At 47.4% G+C, this 13,992-nt stretch overlaps 1 protein-coding gene across 1 annotated transcript in view; it reads right to left on the bottom strand.

Moving 5' to 3' along the window:
- The window catches only part of MDGA2 (MAM domain containing glycosylphosphatidylinositol anchor 2), a 188,856-nt gene that overhangs the window by 51,002 nt on the left and 123,862 nt on the right, over positions 1-13,992 (bottom strand). The window contains exon 8 of the mRNA XM_041409992.1: positions 7,274-7,567. Coding sequence (XP_041265926.1) covers positions 7,274-7,567 — 294 coding nt within the window. The remainder of the gene's footprint in view (positions 1-7,273; positions 7,568-13,992) is intronic.

Genomic DNA, 13,992 nt, shown 5'->3' with positions numbered 1-13,992 from the left:
GTCCCAAGTCCTGTCATCCTAACCAGGAATGGGAATTCCCATCCAGGAATGGGATTTCTTTGTGTCTCTGCCTCTCTCTGCAAGCCAGCCCTGCCACAGATTAGAAAATGATGGGATCAGTCTGTTCCTTGATAGAGAATAAAATGTGCCAATAATCCATCGGAATGATCGAATAAAGCCAAATAAACTGCCCCATCTGGAGTCAATGAGAGCAGGGAGAAAAGTGGCTTTATGATAAAAATATCTATTAATGGGCACTGGAACTGCAATGGAGCCTGGAAAATGAGGGATTTGTATCAGTTGTGAGGGATATGGATCAATTGTGAGGACTATGGATCAATTGTGAGGGATATGTATCAATTGTGAGGAACTGCATCAATTTTAAATGGCTTGAATTTATTATCAAGGGTCGGAACTACCTGGAGATAACAATTCCTCTAAAAAGAACTAGAATGTCCTTGATTTTGTTTGCCAAACCAATAAAAAATGGAATGTGTGAAAGTTCCCTTTATTCTGTGGAGAGCTTCTGAATGCAAGGAAAGTGTGAGAAATCCTGTTACAAGGAATTTCCTATCAGGAATTTCCAGCAGGGAAGCTGCTCATGGAGCCACCAGCCCATGGACACCCTCCCCTCTAGGAGATGAGTGTGGTCTCCACAGAGAGGAGTTGTGGTGACACCAGCAATTCCATGGATGATGGATAATGACTGGAGTGGATCCCAAGGGAATGATGGTCCATGGAAGCTCCTCCAGGCAGATGGAGGAGCTGGACAGCACCCAGGGGGAGATCCATGTCCTACCAAGGCAAGGACATAAAATCAGAACCTTCGTCTGCTTGGTTCCCCTGTGGCACCTCCTGCCTTGGCACTGCCCAGGGAGCTTTGGAGGGATTTCCAAGCCCTATGGCACCTGGGGACAGGGGGTCAGTGGTGGCCTTTGAAGTGCTGGGGACAGTTGGATTTGATGATCCCAAAGGGATTTTCCAACCCCAGTGATTCCACTCAAGACTCCTCTTGCCTTCAGTGATTTCACTCCTGATGTGGTTCCTCAAAGCCTGGTGGAACTCAAAGGAAATCTCCCCAAAAAAATCTTCATTCCCACCAACCACCCCAGCATTCCCTGCATCCAGCACCTCCAGTAGTGAACCCAACATCCTCTGGCCCATCTCCACTGGAAAACCTGATTTTGCGGGACACAAAGGGCTCTCATTTCATTCCTGCTGGAAGGAGTCTTCCTGCTGACACTGTTCCCAGCTCCACAGGCAAAATGATTTACAAACCTCCCTATTAACAGCTGCAGACAGGCCTGAATAATAACACTGCAATTGGGAATAAAATCCAAAGGATTTGGGAGGGAGCACGGAGAAAGCAGCAGCTTGTCTTTAAATCTGTGGACTGCCTTCCAAACTCTGTTTTATGAGGCAATTACAGGTACAAAGTTGAATATTGGAAAGTGAGACAGGAGGAGAGGGATTTATGGAGCTAAAAAATCAGCTGGCATGAATTCCAGCAGCATCCATGGACAGCGTTATTTGTGTCCTGTGTCAGTCCAAATAATCTTAATTTTTAATGCTGCACTTTGCAACCAGAGTTCTGTCAAAATCCATATTTTGTGTAATTATGGGAATTAATCTCCTAAGTATTACAGGACAACAAAGGAATTATATTTATTCAGCATCTTCTGCTGTTAAAAATTAACTACACAGACAAGTTAATTATTCCAATTTACCTTTCCCTGGCTGGTGTTGAGTTGTCCTTCGTTTTGTGACTCCTTTATATTCCAACCACAACATTCCCTCTCATCCTGCTGTTCAACTGCTTCCCATGATAACTGTGGGGATGGATATCCCTGAATTCCACAAGGTTTAGAGAATAATCTCATGGGTTTTCCTCGACCCTTGGGGGCTAGAATTCCCATTTTCCCTTCAAATCCAACCTCTTTACCTGATATTAATTGGGAATCGAGGAAGAAGCTATGGCTGCTCCATCCCTGGAAGTGTTCAAGGTTGGATGGGGTTTGGGGCAACCAAAGCTCTGATCCTTCCTATTTTAAATATGGATATGGAATATTTGCATCTCTTCCCAATCATTTTTTCTTCTTCCAAAACCATTTTTGTTTGGAAGACTCTTTGTTCCTGCCCCCAATATAAATAATTCCATTTTGCCTCCCTCAATAACATTTCTGTTTATTCACGTTCTGGAGTGCTCCATTTTTTTTTGGAATTTCTGACAGGAAAGCCTGTCCGTGATAATAATTTTAGTAAAAAAATATGAAAAAATTCAAATTATCTGGTTCTCATCTAAATTTTTCACAGCACCAGGGTTTGAATATTCATCACCTCCCCGGGTCACCAAACTCACACTGCCCTTGACCTTGCTAAATGTCACAAAGCTCCTGGGATTTCTCTTTCCTGGTCCAGCCATCCATGATTTCCCTATTTTTTTCCCTGCCTTGCTCCATGTGGATAAATTACACCCAAAGCCATCCTTGGCTCTGGAAAGAATTCTGAAATCAGCCTCGATTGGATGAGAACTTTAGAGAACAGATTTTGCTGTTTTACAGTTTTCTGGGAAGTTTCTGGATGAGGAATTAAGGAGCAGGGAATGATCCATAGGTTAAAAACCACAGCATGGGAATTATCCATCTGGAGTGCCTCAATCCCTCTGTATTTATATATAGAATAAATGTAGCAATAAATATCCCCACAGGAAGGTTGGAGTTTTAAGCTCAGCTTAACAGCATCAACCTCTGCCATATCCTGGGAAAATCCTTTTGGGCAGAGTGTGGAATTCCTCAGATACAACCACTGGGGTGAAAAAAACCACTTTGGAAAGCAAATCAAAATCATGAAAGCAACGGGAGCACCATTATTTTGGTATTTTCAAGTTGTTAAGGTCATTGGAAGAGAAGGGAAAAAATGGCTCAGAATTAAAAAAAAAAATTACCCTGTTCTAAACTTGTTTTTAGGCTGTCCTTTCTCCCACCACAAACAGCCCAAAGTAAACCCAACTTTTATCTCCAGAGAAAGAATTCATTCAGAAAGTGATAAATGCACCAGCCTGGGAATGGATTGGGTTATGTAATATTTGTCCTGAATATTAATCAGCTTTTCCCACTCAAATCTTCAATCGTAAGGGGGAAAAAAAGATGTAAATAATATTAATATTAAATGCAAATTCTGCTTCCCTTCATCATTTCAGCCTGCCTAAGCATAGATTTATAAGAGATTTGTTTAAAAATCCAGATATTTGCCCCACTTGATTTCTCAGATTCCTTGGTTATCCCTTTTTAATGAGTTTCCATAATTAAAATTTTATAATCTGGAAGATTTCACTCTTTGGGAGTTTTACCACACTCCTGATCTGCATTCACAAGGCAATTCCATGAAGCTGGTGAATTCCCACAGGGATTGGCCACCCTACCTGTTCAAACATTTTCTTCTAATGACTTTCCTAAAATTCCAATAATTTTTAGCTCATTAATCCCAGTCCCATTTGGGATGGGAAACTCTTCCTTCTCTCACAACAATTTTTATTCCATTATTAATACAATATTTGCATATAAATATTTCATCAGGCAGATATTTCGAGAATAGACCCAGCACATTCCTGAGCTGCCAAATTGCCTTTCCAAGGCAGGAAAATTCCTTTTCCCATTCCCAGCTGCAAAGAAATCGAAAATCAAGCAAAGAGGACTCAGGGCTGGATTCTCCAGGTGATGGAAAATGGGAATAACGCATTTCTTCTGCTCGCCTCAGCACCTGAGATCATCCCTCAGCCTCATCTTTCTCCTTATTTACCTCTGTTCCATTCCCAGTCTAATCTCTGCAGGATGAGCCCCTTTTCCAGAGTTATTTGGAATTTGTTACCAAGGAAGAAAGACACAAATAAAGCTGAGCTCCAACAGAATGGGAAATTCTGGGGCATCCTGATGTGGCCACCAAAGCTCTGCCAGACAGGCTTCCATGAAGTATCTTGGATATTTTAAGAGGCTTTCCAAAGGTTTGGAGATGGATGAGTTTGGGAAGGGGCTTGTGCTGTAAATAGGATTTTATGGAGCACGGAAGGAAAAGGAAGCTGGGGAAAATGATCCCATCCTCACTGCTCTGATCACTTGGGAAGGGTCACGATGGAAACGCTGCCTTAGGTGGCATCTGGTGGCACTTTTATGTCCCCACCCTCTCCTGCAGCTGGAAAAGTGCAGCTGGCAAATTGTCCCTGGATTGGGCCCTGTCTGCCACCAGCAGGGTTTGATTTATTTCTTAAAAAATCATTTATCCACAATTGTGGTTGGAAGTTCATAAAATAGAATCCCAGAGTGGTTTGGGTTGGAAGGGACCTTCAAGATCATCCAGAGCCACCCCTGCCATGGCAGGGACACCTCCCACTATCCCAGGCTGCTCCAGCCCCAGTGTCCAACCTGGCCGTGGGCACTGCCAGGGATCCAGGGGCAGCCACAGCTGCTCTGGCAATTCCAGCCCAGCCAGGAATTCCCAGTTCCCAATATCCCCTCTAACCCATGACGGGAAACCTCATCTTAGAGCAACCTGGGACAGTGGGAGGTGTCCCTGCCCATGGAGGGGGTTGGAATGGGATGCTTTGAAATTCCCTTCCAACACAAACCATTCTGTGACTCCAGGATTTTAATTTTTCTAGAGAAGTTTTTGGATTTAAGGTAAACACACACAAAAAAAAATCTTAAATCAGAGTGGAAAAACAAACTGTGACCAAGACCAAAAAACCACAATTTTCCTGGAGAACTCCCAGGCTGGGATCCTGACATCACTGAGATAGGATAAAGGGATGGCAGCAGAGAAGAGAGGTGAGCAAAACAAAAAACTCCTTAGATGAGAGGGTCAAATTAAATTAAAAAATCATTTATATTTGAATTTACTTTTAATTTTTCTTTAGCTTGACTCAACAGATGTGACCTGGAGCAGTAATTCCACAGAAGGATTTGCGCTGTGGAACAGATTCCCAGGGAATGAGCACATTCCCAAGGCTGCAGAGGATGAGATTATTGGGGTGTCTGTGCAGGGCCAGGGGCTGGATTTGTAATTTTTGTGGGTTCCTTCCTACTCAGGATATTCCATAATTCCTTGATAATAGATTAATTAACCACTTCTAGGGAGTTAGTCCTGCAGTCACAAGGAGAACCTTCCCAACAATGGGAATATTCTCACTCAGCACATCCACAGTGAAATCCATCAGTTATTCTCTAAATAAAAGTGTTCCATTAAATATCTTTCCCTGTTCATCACTGCTGGAAGCATCTAGGATAAATATTCCCAAAATCTGAAAAGAACTGGTTTTTATGACAATTGGTTAAATGCCACCGTCGGTACAGAAACGCTGCTCAAGTCGTTGGGAACAAAAACTTTCCTCCCACAGGAAAAATAATCAAAGCTTTCCATAATTTTTCTCCATTCATCTCCAATTTGTCACTTGCCAGGATGTGAACAAAGGGAGCAGAATTCTAAACACGGAGAGATGAAAGGAAAAGCGCCTGGAAATACCTGTTGAACTCCTACTTATTGGAAGCATTTTCAGGTTGTGCCTCTTCTCTCAGAATTAGGAAAATTTTGCATCCCAAGCAGAACAAAAATGCATCAAAAGAAGGGGTTTGGCAGCAGGAAAAAGGTGGGGAAATAACAGTGACCCAAGAAGTGCATCCCCAGAATCTGAGAGTCAGCAGAGTCATTCCATGGGATCCAACAGGAACTGCCTCAGGTCCTGAGGAAGTGGGAAGCTGTTGGAATTCCTCAGCCACAAAATATTTTCTACTTTTCACAGCAAATTCATGCCAGAAAAGGGGGAAAGAAGCTACCTCCCCTCTCCTTATTTGAAAGTATCAACTCTCCACTGTTTCTGTGGTGGTTCTTATTCCCAGATTCACAAAATCCTGGGATCATTGAGGTTGGGAATAAGCTCCAAGGTCAGAGTCCCAGCTGTGGGACAATGCCCACCTTGTCCCCAAGCAGAGATCTGAGTGCCACCTCCAGGAATATGTGGCACACCTCCAGGGATGGGCACTCCAACCCTCCCTGGGCAGTGCCAAGGCCTGAGCACCCTTTCCATGGGGAAATTCCTGCTGTGCCCACCCTGAGCTGCCCTGGCCCAGCCTGAGGCCGTTCCCTCTGCTCCTGTCCCTGTTCCCTGGAGCACAGCCCGACCCCCCCGGCTGTCCCCTCCTGGCAGGAGCTGTGCAGAGCCACAAGGGCCCCCCTGAGCCTCTTTTTTTCCAAGAAAAAAATGATTGAGCCAAGGACAAGAGGCACAGATCCCTCACTCTCAAGTTCCAGTGGGATGAACCCACTTCTAACACGGCCGACCCCACAACTAAGAGAAACCCATAGGGGAGAAGATTCCTCCCTTCAGCCTCGACTTTGGGATTTAAAGCTGGAATAAAAGTCCTGCAGATCCCAACCAAGTAATCAATGAATCCACAATCTATTACGAAGCAGAGCCAGGAAAAACAAATCAGCTGCTTATCAGCACTGAGAACGTGTGAGGAGCAGCTCTTCCCTGGAGGCCCCAAAAGAGGTCACTTGTGCTGAGCACAGAGCGCTGCTAAAAAGCCAAGTGACAGAAGACTGGGCCATCTGAAAGTGGAATAAATGAGGGCTGCACTTCATAAAACACCCAAATTAAGTCCTGACAGAGCAGCAGAGGCAGGGAAGTCACTCAGCACAAAGAATGGCTCCTTATCCCCCCGTTATTCCCCAGAAACCACCTCAAACCAGGCTTTCCGTGTTCTGACAACAAACACCACACGTTTCCAAAATAAAAAATAACTGATTCCCCTCCTTTTCCCTCCCCATTCCCGAGGCTGGCTGGCAGAGCGGAGCAGGCTGGATCTGGATGCGGATCAGCTCCCAGGGAACAGCTCTTGCCCTCCTTTTTCCCTCCTTGTTTTACACAGCAGCAACAAATGAGCTCAGAATCAGCTCAGCATTTAGAGAAATATGTCCTCCCATCTCGTCTGCTTGTTCGTGTGTCAAGGGGAAAATAATGATTGCCTCACACACAAGGGCGTTTTTTTTTGTTTTGTTTGGTTTTTTTTGGTTTTTTTTACCAGAAATGAGACTCCTATGTCATTTTTACTTCCCCATTTACATGGAATTCATGGATTCAGGGAACTACAGAGACAAACAACCCTGCATCAAATATGTAACAGCATATAAGACTCTTGCTGCTGTTTGTTTAGGTGAGGAATAAATCAGCTTGTTCTCAGCATGACAGAAAGAAAACCAAGGGAAATCAGGTTTTACTCACACTGCACGATGAGCTGCACCAAGGCCTCTCTGGGTTTGACATTAAACCCGTTGTATTGGCTGGTCTGGCACCGGTAGGTCCCGGTCATTTCCCGGGAAACGTTGACGATCCGCAGGATCCCGTCGTAGCTCTCGGTCTGCAGGGCCCCGTCGGGCATGGCCACCTCCTTGTCGGCCCGAGACCACAGAATGATGGGTTTGGGCTTCCCGGTCACCTGGCACTGCAGCTCGATGGTGTCCCCTTCCCGCGTCACCAGCGGGGACTTCTCCTGAGGCACCGTCAGGTTGGGGGGCACTGGGAAGCAGGAGAGGAGAGGGGTCAACAACCAGGCACCAGGCATGGATTTCCTGCTTGGGGATCATCCATGGAAAAGTGATTTATCCACAGGTTGTGCTCATTGGAAGCTCCCACATTTATGGTGTGAAGTCCTCAGCGGCCTGGAGAGCCTCAGAGAAGATTTCCCAGCCCTGCTGTGACACTCGTGCCCTCCCTGTGTGTCCCTGCCACTGTCCCAGTGCTCCCCAGCACCCTCCCATCATCGCTCGCTCCCCCACTGCCAGTTCTGCTTTCCTTTTAAGGATCATTTGGCACTAAATCCTGTTTTTTGGGTTTTTTTTTTTAGAACAGCCTGGCTGCTGATTTCTTATCCAGCCTGTGGATAAATGGCTGTGGATGAGGAAGGGTTGTGACAACTGAGAAATCACCTCAGCATTTATGGTGTGAAGTCCTCAGCGGCCTGGAGAGCCTCAGAGAAGATTTCCCAGCCCTGCTGTGACACTCGTGCCCTCCCTGTGTGTCCCTGTCACCGTCCCAGTGCTCCCCAGCGCCCTCCCACCATCGCTCGCTCCCCCACTGCCAGTTCTGCTTTCCTTTTAAGGATCATTTGGCACTAAATCCCGTTTTTTTGGTTTTTTTTTTTAGAACAACCTGGCTGCTGATTTCTTATCCAGCCCGTGGATAAATGGCTTTGGATGAGGAAGGGTTGTGGCAACTGAGAAATCACCCCAGAATTGGAGGCCTGACCCCAAAATGCAGCTGGGGTCTGTCACGGGGGGGTTCATCAAAGTGGTGTTTATTCCATGGGGACTGGCATTAACAATTCCAAAAGGGATACTGGAATTATTTCAGCAGCTCCGTGGAGCAGGAGCACCTTGCAGTGAGCAGGTGATGGCCAAGGACACGGGATAAGGATGTGGATGTGTGGGAGCAAATCCAGAGGAATCCATGGAGCTCCTCCAAGGGCTGGAGCTGCTCTGGAGCCAGGCTGGGAGAGCTGGGAATGTTCCCCTGGAGAGGAGAAGGCTCCAGGGAGAGCTCAGAGCCCCTGGCAGGGCCTGAAGGGGCTCCAGGAGAGCTGCAGAGGGACTGGGGACAAGGATGGAGGGACAGGCCACAGGGAATGGCTCCCACTGCCAGAAGGCAGGGATGGATGGGAGATTGGGAATTGGGAATTGCTGGCTGGGCTGGAATTACCAGAGCAGCTGTGGCTGCCCCTGGATCCCTGGCAGTGCCCAAGGCCAGGTTGGACACTGGGGCTGGAGCAGCCTGGCACAGTGGGAGGTGTCCAGCCTTGCTTGGAAAACACTTGGAATACTGTGGTGTGGGTGGAGAGATGGAAAATCCTGATTTAAACACTGCCCACCCTCCTTTTCCTTTGTTGCCCCCTGAAAACTCATCTTTCCTCATGGATCTCCTGTCCCGAAGCAGGGACACACATGCCCTGTGGGAACACAGCCCCTCCAGGAGCTTTTCCTCTTCTCCCTGTCCTTCCCTCAGCTCCTTTCCTGGAATGTCAGGGCTGACAAAACCCAGCCCGCACCTCCCTCCTGTCTGCAGGAAACATATTCCAAAGCAATTCTCAACCCCCAAGGGACAGAAACAACAAACTTGTCCCAGTGAGAAGCAATTCCAGCTTTCCCCTGGGATCTGCTCCCTGTCTCTCGCCCTGACAAGCCTGGTAGGAATCAGAGTTGAAATCTGGGGCTTTCACAGGAACCAAAGTGCTGCTTTCAGCTGTTTTGAAGGCTTTAATAGCTCCTGTCAGGTGGGAGAGGCAGCCATGGGAAGAGCTTTTTCCACAGGGAAGGGAAGGAAAAATGATTTTATACTTAAAAAAAAATAATCAGGAAAAATTAAAAAGAAATAAACAACAACTGCTTAATAAAGCATTTGCAATATGAATAAAACATTATTAATTCTCAGTTATGTGGTTTTGTGCCACAGCAGGTTCTGAGCACAGGAAAATTCCCAGGGAAGCTGGAGCACTGTGAAATCATGGACCAAAGTAAAGAAAGATGTTGTTCCAAGAAGGAAAATACAGTTTATAGGGAAAGGTGCCTGCCTGCAGCCAGGAGCCTCCTCCTGGATTTTCCAGCTCATCTGGCTTGTGGCTTCTCAGCTGAGGGCAAATGTGACAGAGCCCAGTGTGGATCAGGAAAAATCCCTTTCCCAGCCTGTGCACTGGATCTGCTCCTGCCTGTTGGGATCCAAGCCTTTCCCAGCTGGATGGATGCTGGAGGCTCCTCAGGCTTCCCTGGGAATCACAGCCTGCCCTGGCTCAGGGATTCACTGCCCACGAGAGCCGAGGTGTCACAGCCCTGGGATGAGATCCCTGATATCCTGAGTCCCTGTGATCCCAATATCCTGAGGGAAAAGCCCTGTGCCAGCCCACACAGCTCTGCTGCAGCCCCAGCTGGGCCAGGATCAGAGTTCTCCCTCTGGGAATTGTCCATGGAGTTATCCCTGGACACGTGGTGCTGGCAGCCTCTTCCAGATCCCAGCACTTCCAGGCTGTGTGACAACAAAGGATCTGAGCTATCCAATCCAGCCTGGGAATGCAATCCCAGCCTGGGAATGCAATCTCAGTCTGAGCTATCCAATCCCACCCTGGGGAATGTAATCCCATTCTGAGCTATCCAATCCCATCCTAGGAATGCAATCCCAGCCTGAGCTATCCAATCCCAGCCTGGGAATGCAAACCCAGTCTAAGCTATCCAATCCCAGTCTGAGCTATCCAATCCCAGACTAGGAATGCAATCCCAGTCTGAGCTATCCAATCCAATCTGTGAATGCAATCCCAGCCTGAGCTATCCAATCCCAGCCTGGGAATGCAAACCCAGTCTAAGCTATCCAATCCCAGTCTGAGCTATCCAATCCAATCTGGGAATGCAATCCCAGTCTGAGCTATCCAATCCCAGCCTGGGAATCCAATCCCAGTCTGAGTTATCTGATCCAACCTGGAATGCAATCCCAGTCTGAGCTATCCAATCCATCCTAGGAATGCAATCCCATTTGGGGAATCCAATCCCAGCCTGGGAATCCAATCCCAGTCTGAGTTATCTGATCCAATTTGGAATACAACCTCAGTCTGAGCTATTCAATCCCAGCCTGGGAATCCAATCCCAGTTCTGAGCTATCCAATTCCAACCTGGGAATCCAATCCCAATCTGAGCTATCCAATCCCAGCCTGGGAACCCAATCCAACCTGGAAATCCAATCCCAGTCTGAGCTATCCAATCCCAGTCTGAACTATCCAATCCCACCCGTGGAATCAGCCATTCCAGCTGGGACAAGACAGAGAACTTGGGAAAAACACAGGAAGAGCATCCATTTTTGGACATTTGGGGAATCCAATCCCAGCCTGGGAATCCAATCCCAGCCTGGGAATGCAATCCCAGTCTGAGTTATCCAATCCAATCTGGAAATCCAATCCCAGTCTGAGCTATCCAATCCCAGTCTGAACTATCCAATCCCACCCGTGGAATCAGCCATTCCAGCTGGGACAAGACAGAGAACTTGGGAAAAACACAGGAAGAGCATCCATTTTTGGAGGGGGAAAAAAGCAGATCCACGACAAAAATCCCCTTTGCAAGTGCAATCATTCCCCCTCATCCAATCCCAGCCTGGTAACCCAATCCAACCTGGAAATCCAATCCCAGTCTGAGCTATCCAATCCCACCCTGGGAATCAGCCATTCCAACTGGGACAAGACAGGGAACTTGGGAAAAACACAGGAAGCACATCCATTTTTGGAGGGGGAGAAAAGCAGATCCATGACAAAAATCCCCTGTGCAAGTGCAATCATTCCCCCTGTTTTCCCACCAGTTTTTCCTGAAAAAGCAGAGATAACAGCACAGCAGAAAAAGCTGCACCTCGCTGAGATAAGGAGCACCACCACGAGGGTGCTGACAGCTGATAAGAAAGGCTCTGTCAGTGTCCCAGATGGAAAGATCCCCTCAAATCCCTGACTCCTCGTCTCCCATGGCATTTTGCAGTGCCTGTCACTGTGAGGCAGCTGATAGCTCGTTATGGTTCCTGGGATTTATTCATGTTGTTCCTGAAAACAGCAGAGGGGACAGGAGAGACAAGGCCATCCATTAAGACGAAGAATTCCAGGGGCAATGCCATCAATCCAAAGCCTGGCTGCACCTCTGGGTCACTTCTGAGGAACAGTGAGATCCCCCACCAAGAATTTCTCTGTCCCCACCACATTTATGGCTCCAGATCTCCATAAATTCACATCCTGATTCTCCACTCTCTAATTAGAGGGAGAAGAAGCCCCAAACCTTTGCTCAAGGATGAAAAAATTCCACTGACAATGCCATCAATCCAAAGCCTGGCTGTGCCTCTGGGTCACTTTTGAGTAACATTGAGATCCCACAAAGAATTTCTCTGTCCCCACCCCATTTATGACCCCAGCTCCCTCAAATTTAGACCTTCTAATTTCTCTAATTAGGTGGATTCTCCACTCTCTAATTAGAGGGAGAAGAAGCTCCAAACCTTTGCTGAGGGATGAAGAATTCCAGGGGCAATGCCATCAATCCAAAGCCTGGCTGCACCTCTGGGTCAATCCTGAGGAGCAGAGACTAAAACAATGAAGTCCCACCAAGAATTTATCTATCTCCACCACATTTATGGCTACAGATCTCTCTAAATTCACATCCTGATTCTCCACTCTCTAATTAGAGGGAGAAGAAGTCCCAAACATTTGCTCAAGGATGAAAAAACTCCATGGACAATGCCATCAATCCAAAGCCTGGCTGTGCCTCTGGGTCACTTTTGAGTAACATTGAGATCCCACCAAGAATTTCTCTGTCCCCACCCCATTTATGGCCCCAGCTCCCCCAAATTTAGACCTTCTAATTTCTCTAATTAGGGGGATTCTCCACTCTCTAATTAGGGGGAGAAAAAGCCGCAGACCTTTGCACAGGAGGGTTTTTGGCAGGTTTCCCCTTTCCAGCCCAGCTATTTGTTGTCACAACCTCACAGGTATTTAATTATCTCTGAGCTGTCTGTTACACTGGCAAATGTAGCCAGAATTAGCAACAGGCTGAAAAAATAAATCCCTGTTTTTTGGGGAACGGTGACACAGCAGGCACTGGCAGCCTGGGCACGTGGGATTGGTCTCCATGAGCAATCCACCTCAAAAGGATTGAGGAGAAAATAAAAATTGGATTCCCCCCCCTCCAAAGATTTTGGGAGACCACAGAGTAGGGAATGCTAAGTCTGGGTGAGCAAGGTTAGAAACAGGCCAAGTGGGATTGGTCTCCATGAGCAATCCACCTCAAAAGGATTGAGGAGAAAATAAAAATTGGATTTCCTCACCCCCCCCAAAGATTTCGGGAGACCCCAGAGCAGGGAATGGTGAGTCTGGGTGAGCAACGTTAGAAACAGGGAATCATGGAATTGTTCAGGCTGGAAAACCCTCTGAGATCATTGAGTCCAACTGTTCCATGGCCACCACTGCCCCAAGTGCCACATCCAGAGGGATTTTAAATCCCTCCAGGGATGGGGACTCCACCCCTGTCCTGAGCTGAAAAGCCCTTTCCAGGCAGGAATTCTCCCTGATGTCCAGCTAAACCCCTCCTGGCACAACTTGAGGCCGTTTCCTCTCTTTCCACCACTCGTGCAAAGATGAATGGGCAAAGGTTGGTCCAGGGGCTCAAATCCATCAGGAAAGGAGCAGGGATGAACCAAGGATGGGCCAGCCAAGATGTTGCCAGTGGGATGGGCAGGGAGGGGTGGCAGGCGGCTGGGGAGAGTGTCACCAGCTGTGCCAGGCTGTCACCAGCTGTGCCAGCTGCTGTCTCCCAGCAGGTGCTGCTGTGGCACAAGGAGAGCCCTGGAAGGCTCAGCCTCTTCCCGAGGGCTCCTGCAGCTCCAGAGGCTGCTCCAAGGAAAGGGCAGCTCTGCCCCTGCTTTGCAGAATGAAAAGTTGCCTAAATCCTAGACGGAAACAAGAAATGTTCCCTCAATCCTGCAGCCCACTGCCCAGGCTGGAAAAGGACATATCCATGCTTTTTCCTTATCCTAACTGCAAACAAAAAATGTTCTTTTATTCCTGCACCAAGGGGCTTTAAAATAAATTCACACCCTCAGCAGTTTCCTGAAATGGAGGGTGACACCAGGAGAACAAAAAGCTTTGGTGACACCTGGAAAAGTGACACCTGGAAAAGTGACACCTGGAGAACAAAAGACTTTGGTGACAGAGGACAAAAAGCTTTGGTGACACCTGGAGAACAAAAGATTTTGGTGACACACAGAGGACGAAAAGCTTTGTTGACACTTGGAGAACAGAACTTGGAGAACAAAAAGCTTTGGTGACACCTGGAGAACAAACAGCCTTGGTGACACCCCGGTAGCACCGATTTAAAGCCACATTGTCACCCTGTGAGTGGGCAGTGGCCCGTGGTGAGCAGGTTCTGCTGATCTCTGTCCAA

Source organism: Onychostruthus taczanowskii, unplaced genomic scaffold (assembly GCF_017590055.1).
Source record: "Onychostruthus taczanowskii isolate IOZ18803 unplaced genomic scaffold, ASM1759005v1 scaffold100, whole genome shotgun sequence".
NCBI lineage: Eukaryota > Metazoa > Chordata > Aves > Passeriformes > Passeridae > Onychostruthus > Onychostruthus taczanowskii.
The sequence above is the reverse complement of the archived record's forward strand: the minus strand, read 5'-3'. Positions and strand labels throughout refer to the sequence as shown.